General features: G+C 34.3%; 1 protein-coding gene across 1 annotated transcript; it reads right to left on the bottom strand.

Annotated features, from left to right (window-relative positions):
• Positions 1–419: 419 nt before the first annotated feature.
• On the bottom strand, positions 420–14,769 carry LOC146461762 (myc box-dependent-interacting protein 1-like). The gene is made up of 16 exons (XM_085086763.1): positions 14,636–14,769; positions 14,379–14,459; positions 12,099–12,153; positions 11,808–11,902; positions 10,634–10,729; positions 10,190–10,252; positions 9,162–9,209; positions 8,184–8,269; positions 7,942–8,017; positions 6,928–7,019; positions 5,984–6,099; positions 5,236–5,283; positions 4,753–4,949; positions 4,151–4,258; positions 3,399–3,500; positions 420–2,580 (listed from the first exon to the last, which is right to left on the bottom strand). Exons 1-16 carry the CDS (start codon positions 14,726–14,728, stop codon positions 2,500–2,502), a joined length of 1,437 nt encoding a protein of 478 aa, XP_084942889.1. The 5' UTR covers positions 14,729–14,769; the 3' UTR covers positions 420–2,499.
• Positions 14,770–14,775: the final 6 nt, after the last annotated feature.

Raw genomic sequence — 14,775 nt, 5'->3', positions numbered from 1 at the left:
TGGCTAATAGCTTACCAACAGCTGGCTGAGAGGTTTCAGGGAGGAGCTGTTTTTGAATTTTACCTTTTTTGCAAATTATGTACATAATTTTGCACAATTTTCTGAAATGTAATATAAGGTGCCCTCCAACTCCCAACCCGGCCCTACCAAAAAAAGGGGAGAGAGAGAAGGAGAAGGGTTTCGATAACAACAACTATGTGCAAAATGAGAATCTAAACCACATGCAAATAGTAATCTGTGATGACCCTCTCTTTGTTTTGCCTGACAAACCGTTCCTCTGGAAAATGATGCAAAATAAAAAATTAAGAAGCAATAGGAAAAATAGTGCTAAAATGTATCTGAAAGCAGGTAAACACAATAGCATTCAAACATGTTACTCATTCTCAATATAAACCACACTGAAAGTAACGACACCAATGCAATTTTGCATTCTTTAATATATTACAAATTAAAATGTGCTTCTTTAAGAGCAAACAAAAGTTTGAATTCCCGCTTCTAATAATAAAACAATTTATCAAGTGCATCTCTATAATAAAGCAAAATAATTTGTTTGAATAACTGTACAGAATTTTGATTATTTTCTACACTTATTAACTAAATTATAAACTAATTATTATTAGTTTATTAATATGCCACAATGCAAATTAAAAAAACATGAACACTTCGATTTAGCTTTGCAATGTCGATTTTCATGGCAAGCCATTGAATGGGAGCTTAAACTGCAGCAATGTGAACAAATGGACAGTGACCAAGCCAATTGACTATCATTGAAGGGCTGAGTGTAGACAGGGCTTACGTGGACTACGTTTTTTGACCAGTTTAAACAAAAATGGAGCAAGTCATTATGCATGCGAAGAGACAGAATTGCCTTAAATTAATTCTACTGCAGCAAATGTTGCCTAGAAATGCACAAAGGACCTTTCTGCAATAGCCCGTGAGAGTAGATGCCTTGTCCAACTTTTGTTTCACCCACCAGGCGAAATTAAAGCAGCTGGAAAAGATGTCTGCTTTTGCAGGTTATTTCTGCGATCATCCCTTCAATTGTTCTTCTAAATGTACTGTAAAATTTGGAAAAAATTATCTCAACTTTCAAAGGTTAACCAAAGCTTTCATGAACTGTTGTCAGATACACACTGTTAACACACAACAGAACTTTAAAAAACTATCACTTTTTGGTAAACTTGTTAATGTTCAATGGACACTAAAATAAGGACATGACACTCGGCTAACTGTCATTATTTTACCAGGTCTACCTGGCTTAAAGGTCTGCATTGGCAATAATGAGAAATGTGCAAATGGATTGGAAGCCAGCAGACCCACCCATCCCTCAGATAAACAAATCTTTAACAAGTGTGACTACGTGGTTAAAAAATGGTTATTATATGATGCCATTAAAGTGATCAGCTTATCTGATACTGATACTGTACTTGATTCTGTAACAACCCTTTTGTGTGTAGTGTGCACAAGCTGGAAACGGGCAATGAAATGCAACATGAAAGCAGTGTTCCAGATAACTTTCAAAGCCAGAGAGTCAATGAAGAATTTTAAGGGGTCAATAGTTGTGGTTCTCTCCAAATCTTTGTAAGTTTACCATTCATTTTGTCGGGCCAGCAAACCACCTTTCTCAGGTTCTTGACCTGAGACCCCTCTCTTATCTGGAACACTGTGAAAGTACCATGATAATATTCAAACAGAATGGCTTTAAGCTTACTCTTGTCCCCTGAAATTATAAATGCCCATTAGGCCAGAGAAATACTCAAAACAAAGTTTTGAAAATTTATTATCATTTTAGATAACTAAATGTGTTATGCATTCGCCAGATGCTAAAATAAACTTTTTGCAAAAAGCTCTAAAAGTGCAAGCAACATAATTTTCTTATAAATTATTCAAATTTATAAGTGGCCTTCTTGTTAATAATTTGAAATTTTTTAAAGATTTTTTACAACTCCTTGCTACAAAACCCACTGAACCCTTAGAGCCCTAACAGTGACCACAATCTAATTTTTCCTTACAAAGTTTATTCATGATCAAACTTAGTCAGACCATGAGAATAAAGCTTCATGATTAAATGAGCCCAAAAAATAAGATGTCATGCAAATTCTCCTAGATACAACAAGAAATATATGAAGGACAGTGGGGAGAAAATGCATATTGATGATTCTTCAACAATTATCTGCCGAAAGCAAAGTAAATATTGGTGAATATTCCCAGAGAACTATAAAGAACTGTTTTGAAACACAACAGTGAATTGTTTACGCTGACTGGCAAAGTGTAATTTAGCAATGATATTATTTTTAAATATTGTAATATTGTAATTTCTTCTTTTAAGAGACTGCACTTGAACAAACACGTCATTAATCCATTAATCAGTTTCTTAACAATGTTGAATGTTACACAGCTCAAATACATTCACTAGTTTACATATATTAAGTAGAAGACATGGTATACTGTTGTGTTTCATTTAATTGTTAACTATTTCACTTCATGACTTAGTCATATCTAAATTTTTTTTGTAAAGTTTGCAGGAAAAACGCCTTTTATACCACTCAACTCTAGGACTCCTAAAAGCCAGCCCTCATCCTGCAGAAAAAAAACCATAGGATAGAGTCAGAATAACACACTAAAGGTTCTGATCTATAGATTACAGTAGGTAGCACTTTTGAGGGAGTGTTTTTAAATTTGAACTGAACTTTATTAGATGTTCATATGTATACATGATTGTACAATTTCCTGGTGTTGCAAGTAGCAAAGCTAATCTAAGCAGGCCAGGATATAAAAAAAGAAAGAATGACTTTAACTAAAATCACAGATACAAAAACAAGGAAAGGTTTTTGGGAGGACTAAAATAATGAAGAAGAACTTTTTTGAGCTTCTTTAAAGGCAACACGGGAGAAAAGATAAGAAGAACATGAAATAGCGTAGAAAGGAAAGGAATGACAAAACGGTAATGTGCAACTATGACGTCCAACTCTGTTATGTCTTTATAGTCTTACCACCATATGTTAAAAAATCTAAATACAATGTTTTTATGTCTTACAGTCCTAACATATCTCCGAGGAGGCCTCTCAGTATAATTCACTGTAACTTTCTATGTTTGTATTTGGTGGTGAATAAATAAATAAATAAGTAAATAAATTTGACTTTTGTTAAAGAACTAGAGATTCAAAATCGTCATACAAGTCTTCAGATTCTAGGATGTTAAAATTTATAGAAACATGTCATCATTATGACCAGTTATTTTTAGCCAATTAACAAAAACTCCTGCAGCCATCTTGAAGACGGGTCCATCATCATCATCTTCTTCTTCATCATCATCATCATCATCATCATTATCAAACCATTGTTCTTTTCCCACTGGGTGAATGGCAACATATGTATTTATTTTGTAAAATATTCACCTGTTCTTCTGGATCTTCAAACTCTACCACATTGATGATTTCTCCTTTCTCAAATGATAACTCATCGTCATCTTCAGCTACATATCTGTAGGATGCTCGAACCTTACAAAAAAATTAATGATCTATCTTCAAAATTCAGAGCATTTTCAATTAGCTTGTTTACAAGAGCGGATGCAGGGTCATACAGTAACAAAGCAGGTAGCAACAAGGTTAAACAAAATTCTATTTGCAAAGTTCTGTTTATCAGTAAGTTGTATCAGTAACTGTGAGGGTCTTTCTTCTAATCTTTCACCCACTGTTTAAATAATTTACATGTTTCATATATTCATATTCAGCTATTCATCCTTCATGGCTATATTTACAAACTCACAATATGACCAGCTACCAGTTGGCTTGATAGCTCAGTTGGTAGAGCACTGCACCAGCACTGCAGAGGTCATGGATTCAAGTCTCGTTCAAACCTGAATTTTTTTCAGGCATTATTTTTCGCAACTGCTTGAGTTGCATACTAAATAACTGTGAGGGTCTTTGTTCCATTAAATCTTTCACCCACAGTTTAAATATGTGTTTCATATATTCATATTCATGGAGTTATTATTTGTCATAATCATTATTATTATTATAACTACTATTGTTATTTAAGTATTATTATCGATGACTTGAAATTCACGTTCTTCTAACCTATCTGCCCGCAAATACATTGACACTGCAAGAAGAAATCATGTATGTTGATATTGGCTCAAACTCTTTACCTTATAAAGCACTCCAGGAATCTCAGTTGTAGCAGCTTCATGCTTTTCAGTCTCTATCTGTGTCGAAGTTGTGGATGGAGATTCATCACTAGATGGTGACCCCTTAGTCTTTGAAAAACAAATCAAATATGTCATTTGAAATAAACAAAACCACATGCATTTAATAGAAAACAGTGTTTTGCAAGTGGTTTAATACTGAATCATTTCATACAGTGAATACCATGTTAACCTTGAGAACTCTATGCTGGATTGTTATACTTAATAAGTATTTAGCCTAGCACTTGAAGAAATACATGTACCTTTTTATCATGAAGAAGTTTTTACTAAACGTTGTATGTAAGAACGTATTTCATACAGACCAGCAGTACTGTATAATGTTTAAAAGCGTTTGACTCATTTGTTGAATTGAGTGGAGAGTGAGTTGGTTTGTTAAAGATGTATGTTGAGAATGAGACTTGACAGCAAATCACAAGCCGGATGATCCCACCCTTCTCTCCCCCTTTCCATTCAGTACACTGATCTATCAAATTTCTATGTGGATTATGCCACAGATTTACATCCTACACATATTAAGTAATTTTCTTAGTCGTTAAAACTCAAACCTCAGTGGTCTCTGCTGGTGGTTGCTGTTTGTTAAATGGTAGAGGTGGGACTGGGGGTCTTTCTGCTTTCACCTGAGAGGGAGGGGGTCGACCAGCAGGGATGGGTTTGGGCTTCTCCTGGGTCTCTGTTGGCGCCCCAGCCTCCCCACTCACACCATCTTGTTCATCTTGGTCTGACTGTAAAAAGGGGTTCATGGCTAAGAAAAAAATCACAATGATTTAATTAGCAAGATTAATTATAAAATAATTAATTAATTAATTGAACAAATTAAAGTTAATGTGTACTCTAGATGTTGTTGCTTGTGTTAAGATCCTCTATAACTATTAGAAACTCAAAATATTATTTAATACATTTTCCATGGGTCAATTTGTAAAGCAGTAAGGAAATATCTTGTCCATGGTTCTAGATAAAGAATTAAAAGAAACTCCAGTTTAGGAGAAATCAACTTTTAGTGATAAAATGTAAAAGAAAATATTAAGCACCATCAGCTGCATCTTCAGTTACTCTCTCCAGCTGGTTTACAGTTCCATCTGAGAAAATAGGAAAATAACAAAAAAAAAAAAAACATTTAGGGGGGAAAGTTTATAAATTAAAAAGTATTTTCTCATTTTAACATTTTACAACTAATGAATGACATTTTTCACCTTCATCTCATATGTGTACATGTTTTAATATTGTTAATAATAAATAATAAATTATATAGTGGTTTGAGATCAATATGTGAAATATCATTAAATACGCCTGATAAGTAAGAAAACTGTAACAGGTTATAACGCAGCCTGCCTCTTTAAATAAAGTTATTGTATAAAAATGCTAATTCTGCTAAAATAAAAATTACTGCTCCTAACTCGAAGTTTTATAAGTCAACATCAGTTTCAATTTATCAGATACTGAGCTTGATTAGGCAATAATTTATTAATGAATATGAGAAGCACTTCATTAACAAGACATTTAAGTTTCCTTGGCATTTCTTTAGGATCAAAAATTGCCCATGGAGATCCGTTGTTTTGTCTAATAATTTTATATGACTTTTGTGCTTCTCTTTAATAAGATGTTTTCAATGACAAAATGTTTGCACTACACAATGTGCTGGAAGAGGTGAGGGCATAACTGCAGGTGAAAAATAAAATTTAGTTTAATCTTTTTCTTACACGACAGGGCATTCATTAAAGCTTTTAGCTTAATTCATGTCCTCATTTTCTAAAGGTTGATTGATTGAACAGTTTTCACCTTCAGGACTTTCCACTCCAGTAGCTTCTTCATTACACACCACCACATCTCCACTTTCTGGGTGAGAGGACGTTGTCTGAGAATCCATATCGTCACTGTCTGATACTTGGTTTTCACTGGAAAATTCAATATATTAATGAAACAGACACAGCTAAAAAATTATTAACTGTTTTGAAAGTCAACAATACTGTAATGTTGGAAAAATGTCAAAAAAAAAAAAAATGCCCCAACACTCTGGAGGACTAGAGGACAAAGGGCTCACTTAAGCTACGAAATATATAATCAACACATCAAGGTGAAGTTAAAGTGTTCATGGATTTCATTCACACAGTAAAAATATAAAAGAAAAAAGAACTGTTACAACAATGTTGCTCATTCATTCCGTAAATTTTCACATTTTACAAGTGAAACTAAGAAAGCATGCATCTAATGTAAAATAATAATTAAATAAAGTCCACATACATCATATTAATAATAATTATTAATGGAATATTATTATAATTATATGTTATTATATTCTTTCTTAATTTTTCATATTTTGTTTTTCAAATTTCATGATATAATTAATATTTTGATATTTGACCTGACAATCATACTTTTCACCTATCTGATACTCCATATTTCATACTGAGTTATACATTGTATTTCATACACCATATTTCCATATGTTATGATTTAATGTATTTACTGAAAAACATCAACAACCACCACCATCAGTATTGTATTCTGCTTAAAGATACCCCCCAAACTATCTCATGTTTACTCCTTTTAATACTTCACATTTAAAGCAATATTTTAAAAGCTCTCTACAACTAAGAAGGCATTCAGTTGCAGTGTTTGTATCATAAAATTTAATCTTTAAATTATTTCATTTTTTATATGTAATGTTTCATATTCCATAAATTATATCTTAAATATTTCATAAATAATGTAAGAGGACAAACCTCTGGACGGGGTATGGTCTTTTTGTCGTGTAAGTTCCGGTTGACATATCTTGAATTAAACCATCCATTAAATCATTCATTTGTGTCTTGGTCTGAAAGATTACAAGGATGAGCAAGAATTTCCAAAACAAACAGCACTACTGATAGAAAACTACTACTCAGTAGCTTTCATTTGAAAGGTCACAATTTAGGATTTCATTCACAAACTCAAAAGTTAGAATGACTTTTGTACAGCAAAATAAACAGTACCACAGGAAGCCAAATGTACTGCTCAGTAGCTTTCTTTTGAATGGTCACACTTTAGGATTTCATCCACAAACTCAAAAGTTAGAACCACCTTGTGCAGCATAATAAACAACTTGGTACCACAGGAAACTGAAAGTACTGCTCAGTAACTTTCTTTTGAATGGTCACACTCTAGGGTTATGTCCACAGACTCAAAAGTTAGAACCCCACAGGAAACCAAATTAAGTACTTCTTTCCACAGACTCAAAAGTTAGAACCACCTTTGCACAGCACAATAAACAGCACCACAGGAAACTGAAAGTACTGCTCAGTAGCTTTCATTTGAAAGGTCTCACTCTAGGATTTTGTCTACAGTAACTCATACGTTAGAGCCATCTTATAAATCCTAATAAACAGTACCACAGGAAAATACTAACTACTAAGAACAACAACTCAACAGTTTTATTTGGAATGGGTGGTCACATTTTTTGCAATTTCATTCACAGCTTGTTATTTTGTGGGTTCAAAATATATTTTGATTAAAAAATTTTCAAACCAGTTTGATTTTTATTCAGTCCCTTTGTCTCAAATTATGATAATTAATGAATAATGCACAAAGGAACATAAATATCAAACTGGTTAAAAAAAAATTAATCTCCCAAAGCATTTGAACCACAACATAGCCACATCATGTGATGATGTGACACACATTGTGTCTCTTATAATTAGCTGGGATGAAAGTATAAAGGTACATGTATATTTCATAAATATTAAATAAAAGACTATTACCCTGGCTGCCTCTCTATGAAATACTCCTTCAGCTGTGAAGATACTTTGAAATGATGATACATAATAACCGATACGACTGTCAAGTGAAACAGAAAAAAAAAAGGAATTAATTATGAAATCAAATTTGGATAAATATACTAGGTTAATTAATGCCCAGCAAGATTACAGCCAGGTTACACTTGCGCGGAAGACTAGTGATGTGTCTGAGGCGTACAGTGTAAATACAAAGTGTCCTTTCCTACCTGTCAAATAAAGCAGGTAGCTCTTCATATAATTCTGCGTGGAGTTTTGTGTAAACTGATTTTGCTTCATTATATTCTTCTTCAGCCTGTTGGGGGCAACAACAACAAAAGAAAAAAAATACAGTCACAAAGGACCTCAAATTTTCAACATCAAATGAATCTGCCTGGATTACTTTTATAGTAAAATATTCATTATTTTATTGCGTTACAAATATTTATCCAGATTGAGATGTAGTTAAGACAAAATGAAGCAGGCACATTCAAGTCTTCATTTTTTAACCAAATGTCAGCTGCGATAACCCTTTTTCAGCTGGCAAATAGTAACAAAAATGTTTTACCATCTTTCTGCAATTAATTTATTTATCAATTGAACATCAAGATGCAAATTATTATGAATGTACACTCATGTAGTTGAAAACAACATCACTCATGGATTCATTTGTCTGCCATGTTGAATAATGTTGGACAAAGTTTGATTTCCATCAAAGATTTCATAAATGCAAAATTGTTCCAGATTTCCTTTACACTCAGGTTTGAGTAATAATATTTTTTTGTTGGATTTGGTTGCCATGCTAGCAGATGCATAGTAAGTATCATGCAAGTGGGGGCCCCCTCTTGAGCACTTGACTCACTTATCTTCCTAAAAGTTCAAATCTTGCCACCTTGTCCCTACAGGCCTCAGTTTTGCTCTGAAAAAATGGGGGGGGGGGGGTGGGGGGGTGTGGGCAGACCCCTCCCCTAGCTCTGGTAATGGTTTCTAAGTAATACTGGGTAGTTAATCAAACCCAGAATCCTCTGACCACATATTGTGGGATAAAGTACTTTGCATTTATATGGTCACATTAATAATATTTTGTAACATGTTTGATGATCAGTATCACCCAACAACTGGACAACATTTGATTTGAAATGGTGTGGCCTTTACACCAATCAGTTTGATGGTTTACAAGTACATTATTACCATCCAGTAATACTCACCTGTGCTAGTTTCTTAGGATCAGCAGTCTTTCCTTTAGCTTTCAGTGTCTAACAGAACAAGAGGGGCATGCTGATTGAAGTTTATTTTCCACTGGCAAATGGAACTACATGTACAGTGTTATACTGAACATTTTAATACTTTATTTATCTGAGTAAGGTTAATTAAGCACATGCAATTACAGCAGCAGTCATAGACCTTTTGCAAAAATGGCTGACATTTTAATATTCTTTTGTCTGCAATTTCAAATTAGCTCTACCAGCCTTGTTCAAGGTAAAATGTTGTTTTGATTTTGAACTCAAGAACAAGGTTAGCAGGGCTGATTGAATGATAGCAAAGGAGTATTAAAATGTCAACCATTTTTGTATCGGGTCTATGGAAGTAAGCTTTGGTTTTATGATAACTTTAAACTGTTTCCTTTTGGCTATGTGCCAGCTTACTTTCTTTGTGTTTAAGATTTAACTGATTTACGATCAACAACTGAGTATTTTAATAATACAATTCTCCTTCAATTTAAGTCAGAGTTTGTTCTTTTGTCAAAAAAAAAAAAAAAACAAACAAAGGGTGATGAAAACTTTCATCAATTTGAAAGTAATTACCACAGAAAACTGATATTATTATTATTGTTGTTCTGAAGAAATGCAGATCAAAGTTTGATTGCCTAATTTTTGAGATGTTGTTAATTAAGGAATTGAACCCTGAGTTAAATAGAAAGACTCTATTCACACCAAACTCTTTACGTGACTCTGCATGTGAAAACCTTATTGCATTATCATCAATATTTTAGCTTTTCATTCGTGTCACTTAGGAATTCTTTTTACATTTAACATTTTATAGTCGTTCTTATTTCATTCATTCTTGACTTGATAATAATGATGTTAAGCAAACGTCGAAACATTGTCACAATTGAAACTTTTAACCAAGATGGTTTTAAACTTTTCAATTTTATCGCAATGTTTTATAGACTATTAGTTAAATTGTTTAACAAATCTCTTCTTCTACATATTATCATCATCATCATTTTACGTACTTCCAGGTTGTGTCTGTAGCGATCATAGTCCACCAGTTTTCTGCCACGTTTGTTTATTCTGGCCTATCAAAAAATAATAACATTATTAATGATACATGTAAAAGTCCTACTAAACAGTAATTAAAGGTTCAAGCAAACAAAGCACCACAGGTCAGGAAATAATGTCTTGAGCACTACGTATAAGTGCTCCATTAACCCCATTTTACAGTCAAGGTTGTAAAAACTTTTTCATAAATTATACCTGCCCATTTTTCCTGACAAAAAAAAAAAATGCAGAGACAAATAATATAATTATCTTTTTTTTCCCACAGGCATGAGACTTGCACATGACGTGCACGTAAGAACTGGAAGGCATATCATAGTAGAATAATTAAAACAATATTACTTACAACAAAAGCATAGTTTAAAACTAGAAGAAGACAAACCAATACTCAGATAAAATACCTTTATATCAGGAAACTGACTCTGATATGCTGTTAGAGGAATAATGACTTCGTCATGTACTTTTTCTTGTAATTCATACCACTGGTTGTGTAATTCCTAATTAAGAATACAAATTAATTAATTATTTAATACAATAACAGAAAGATAGTAAGATAATAATTCGAGTCCTAAATCCTCGATTTGAATACAAGACATTCCGGCATTCACCAGTCAGATAGCCTCCCTTACAGATGCTCTTTTGGCTTGTCACATAATCCTTCTTCTGTTGGTGAGGAAAGATTGTATGACGAGTGAAAAGAGTGGGAGGAAAATTAATATTCCGTGACAAGCAAAGGAGGCTTCCAGTCAGATGGTCTTACTATGAACTGCTGAGTTACTCAGGGTGATTTTTGATCAAATCAAGGTAAAATTGCCTATTGTCAAATGAGTCAGCTTGCGATTTCAGGCCAAGCTGGTGACAAACTGAATAGGGGGGGGGGGGGAGGTGGGGTACTCCCTTATAGTAGGCCAACTTGGGAAGCTCCACCCAAAAATGGTGCCATTTTTCACCCTGGAATTATGTGACAGGGCAGTGAAATTTAGTGTGTTGAAGGTTTGCAGAAATAGACTAAAAAATGAATTAGTAGCAATTAATGTTAAGTAGTTCATGTAGCTAGAGAGGGTTGCAAATTAAAACTAAATGTATTGTAGGCAGTACCTCCTATTGGAAAACATAATGCAAAGATTAGTGATAACATAGGGCTATTCTTTTTGTCTTCTATTTCTTTGACATATAACAAAGAGGTTCAAGTTTTGTTTTATGTACGTCTGCTAAAAGTTGGTAACTGTCAAAGGGTAATAAGTAATGAATCTGCTGTGGGCAAAGCCTATCACGGATATGTTGAATCCCCTAGGGATATGTTGAGTCCCCAGGGATATGTTGAACCCCCAGGGATAGATTGAATCCCCAGGGATATATTAAACCCCCAGGGAATATGTTGAAACCCCAGGGATAAATTAAACCCCAGGGATATGTTACCTAACAAACAATAAACAGATTGCAGAAGGTCCTCAGTTTGACTCCTGATAAGAGCGCTCCAATTTCCTTTTTTCCGAGTATGCCTGCATCATTCGCTGAACAATGCATCATTCTCAATACACATTTTATAAAAAGTGACAGTTTTTAATCACAAACCTCTAAATGGATGACTAGTTTATCCCTTCCTGGCCAGTCAGGTTCATAAACCTCTCTAACTGCATCTCCAAATGCATCACTAGCCAATAACATTGCTGCAAAAATAATTATAAAAATGGTTGGATTTTCAGTGAGAAAAACAACAACCAATTAATAATTAATTATAATTAATATTTTGCCACAATTGCCAATGGATAAATTGACCTGGAAAAAAAATAGAATTATACTGTCTTGGTTTAATCATAAATCACTCAGCTGGCCACCAAATGATTCTTGCTGTGTTGTCCTCACCTTTGATACAAGAGTAATAATTCTTTAATTCTTTGTGTAGTCTTTGTGCTGCACTCTAAAAAAATCAAGACAAGCACAACTCACAAGTTACATTAATATCGTATTGATGACTACCATATATAGAGTGGAATCTCAAATGAAGGGTTTTCTGTAAGACAATCATAACTTTGTTGAGCAGAATCTATGAATGATGTATCAAGTAGAAGTGAAACTACAAAAGTCATCCAAGAACAATTTGAAGATATTTGATCAGTATATTACACAAACTGGATGAAAAAATAGGCTAATATATTTACACTAGAAGAAATGTATCTGAGATGTCAGTCTTAACTTTGTAACTGTTGAGTTTGACCTCTTGTTGGGTCAGTTTTATACTCATAGCTTATACAGAACTGCCTCTAGTCTGTCATCAGGAATTCAGTTTCATCTTGCACAGTCTAAAGTAAAGTTTGTCTTGTATGAATTCATATTAGTCTGGCTTAAGGACAGTACTCCCTTTTGCTACTCTGCATATGTTCTGAACATCTTAGGGAAGTCTAAGAAAATGTGATTTCTTAGGGAAATTGCCATAACTAATTCCACTGTATTTTAATGTCGCAGTTCCTATTACCATAAAGTTAACTGGAGATCTCAACAGACAAATAATAACAACGTGATGTTTGGCGTAAAGGGGGAACACTGCTCCGCGATCAGTGTGACAGACGACTCCCATAGCGTGACCATAAAGCCTTACTTATCTCCCAGCGTTATTAACTGTATTAATGACCAGCGCTGGATTGGACAAGTTGTAGGCAGGTCCTAAACTAAAACAATCCAATAGCCCAACTCTCCAGGGCGCTACGAACTGAAATCTCCGGCCAGCATAGTATTAAGAGTATTGGCATTTTTTAAAACCAGCTCAAGCCTAATATTCCGCAGTGCTACGAGCCGACTCCGCCGGCATGCGCTGGATAAAAGCATATAACGAGCTTCAAGGTTATAGAGCTAAAAATAGCCTAAAAACACAAAGCTTGGGGAAGTCGCTGCGAGACTTAACCGAACGCGAACCCGAGAGGTGAACCCAAATTTATTGGAAAAACAACAACCAAACCTCCAAAGGGAGGGAAGGGTGGGAATTACAAAATAGAGACACTAAAGGTAGACCTTACAGTAGGTAATACAGCAAGCGAGTGATACTCGGACTTTTACTAGACCTTTTATAGTTAGACATATGTCTTGGACTAAGCCAATGGCAAGTAAAGTACTATCGAATACATGCGATTCACGTAGCGCTGAACGAGACATGAATAGAGGTATTTATACCTTTTAGCCATACAAAACGAAGGATTATAAATGTAACAGACGGTATTGCAACATGCTGGAAGAAAAGGTATTGTACAAGGAGAGTAAAAGTACATTCATGACCAATTTGCATTAAGTAATGCTAACTGTTGACACAGTAACAACTGAGCTCAAGAGCGTCACACTCCATTAACTGCGTTTTACAATTATGTTGTAAAACTTTATTTGCATAGTTTATCACTATGTGGGAAAAGAAGGTTTTTGAAATGCAGAAAGAAAACTGATGGTAACCACACATTTTCAGAGATAAATAAGCTTCAATTTGGAAAAACATTTCATACATTGTTTTGTATTTTAAGCTTTTTAGAATAATATCATTGCTTAATCATCTCCAAGAAATACATGGTCACACCCAATTTTCTTTTTAAATTTCAATAGCCGTTGCTAAGATCTGCTTTCCCCACATAGTTATAAACTGTGCAAATATACCTCTGTATTAGGAGACACCACGGCATCCTTAACCGGAAGACATTAAAGCGTCTAGACGGTCTAGACGTCTGTAGTATAAATATGCAGTGGGAGGTGGGGTAAGTATGGCCTTTAATTAAACTGAATTATTAAAACTGAAATGAGCTGTACATGAAAGACACTTTATAAATCATATGTGATTTTAATTCCAGAAGTTAATGTTAATACTACTACTTCCGGAACAATTACAAGTGTCATCACCAGTGTACTTCGATTCATCAACTTTTAATACGGAAAACAGGTATTTATCGATCTATCAACACAGTGAAATCATTCGCTATGATAACGAATTTAATGTAACAAGTTTTTTTAAAAAAAAAAACCTAAAGAATTTTTTAGACAAAACAAATTGAGACCATGCTGGGAGAATCAGGCGCGAAACCCAAACGTGACTTTCAAAATTCAAAATAGAATACCATTAACATTTGAGCTTAAGCTTTTTTCAGATTACAATATAAAAGCTTCTCAAACCTGCTGCTTATTAAAGTTCGTCACAAACTCGTCAAACGTCAGATCCTTTGTCTCGTTCGCTTTCCCAAGCTTTTGCATGACCTAAATATAAAAGCGATGAAAGATAAGTAAAAAATAGACAATTTATAAACATCACCCTTCGAATTTCTGATTACCCAAACCACCACCCACGAATTTTAAACATTTATTTGCTACATGTACAACAACTTCCCAAAGCTAATCGGTTACAGGAATGGGAGAGCAGACTTCTATCTTACCTTTTCTTGAGCTCGCTTGGCTCTTTTCGTCGTAATGCTCGCCGTACGAGCTAAAAAACTCCTCTCCGAGCCCTTATCTGTTTTTTCCGCCATTTTGGATTCTAGTTTCTACCGCTGACACTGACACTACGCATGCGTTG

The sequence above is a fragment of the Pavona decussata genome, unplaced genomic scaffold (genome assembly GCF_977016875.1).
Source record: "Pavona decussata unplaced genomic scaffold, jaPavDecu1.1 SCAFFOLD_195, whole genome shotgun sequence".
In the NCBI taxonomy this organism is placed as follows: Eukaryota; Metazoa; Cnidaria; class Anthozoa; order Scleractinia; family Agariciidae; genus Pavona; species Pavona decussata.
This window is presented reverse-complemented; position numbering and strand designations above follow the sequence as displayed.

Bases quoted from the DNA above. Each gene is read 5' to 3' on its own strand.
- LOC146461762 (XM_085086763.1), bottom strand. From the start codon at position 14,728: ATGGCGGAAAAAACAGATAAGGGCTCGGAGAGGAGTTTTTTAGCTCGT. The intron at 11,903-12,098 runs GTGAGGACAACA...TTATTTTTGCAG, and splicing joins TTATTACTCTTGTATCAAAG to CAATGTTATTGGCTAGTGAT. The intron at 10,730-11,807 runs GTTTGTGATTAA...ATTCTTAATTAG, and splicing joins AACTAGTCATCCATTTAGAG to GAATTACACAACCAGTGGTA.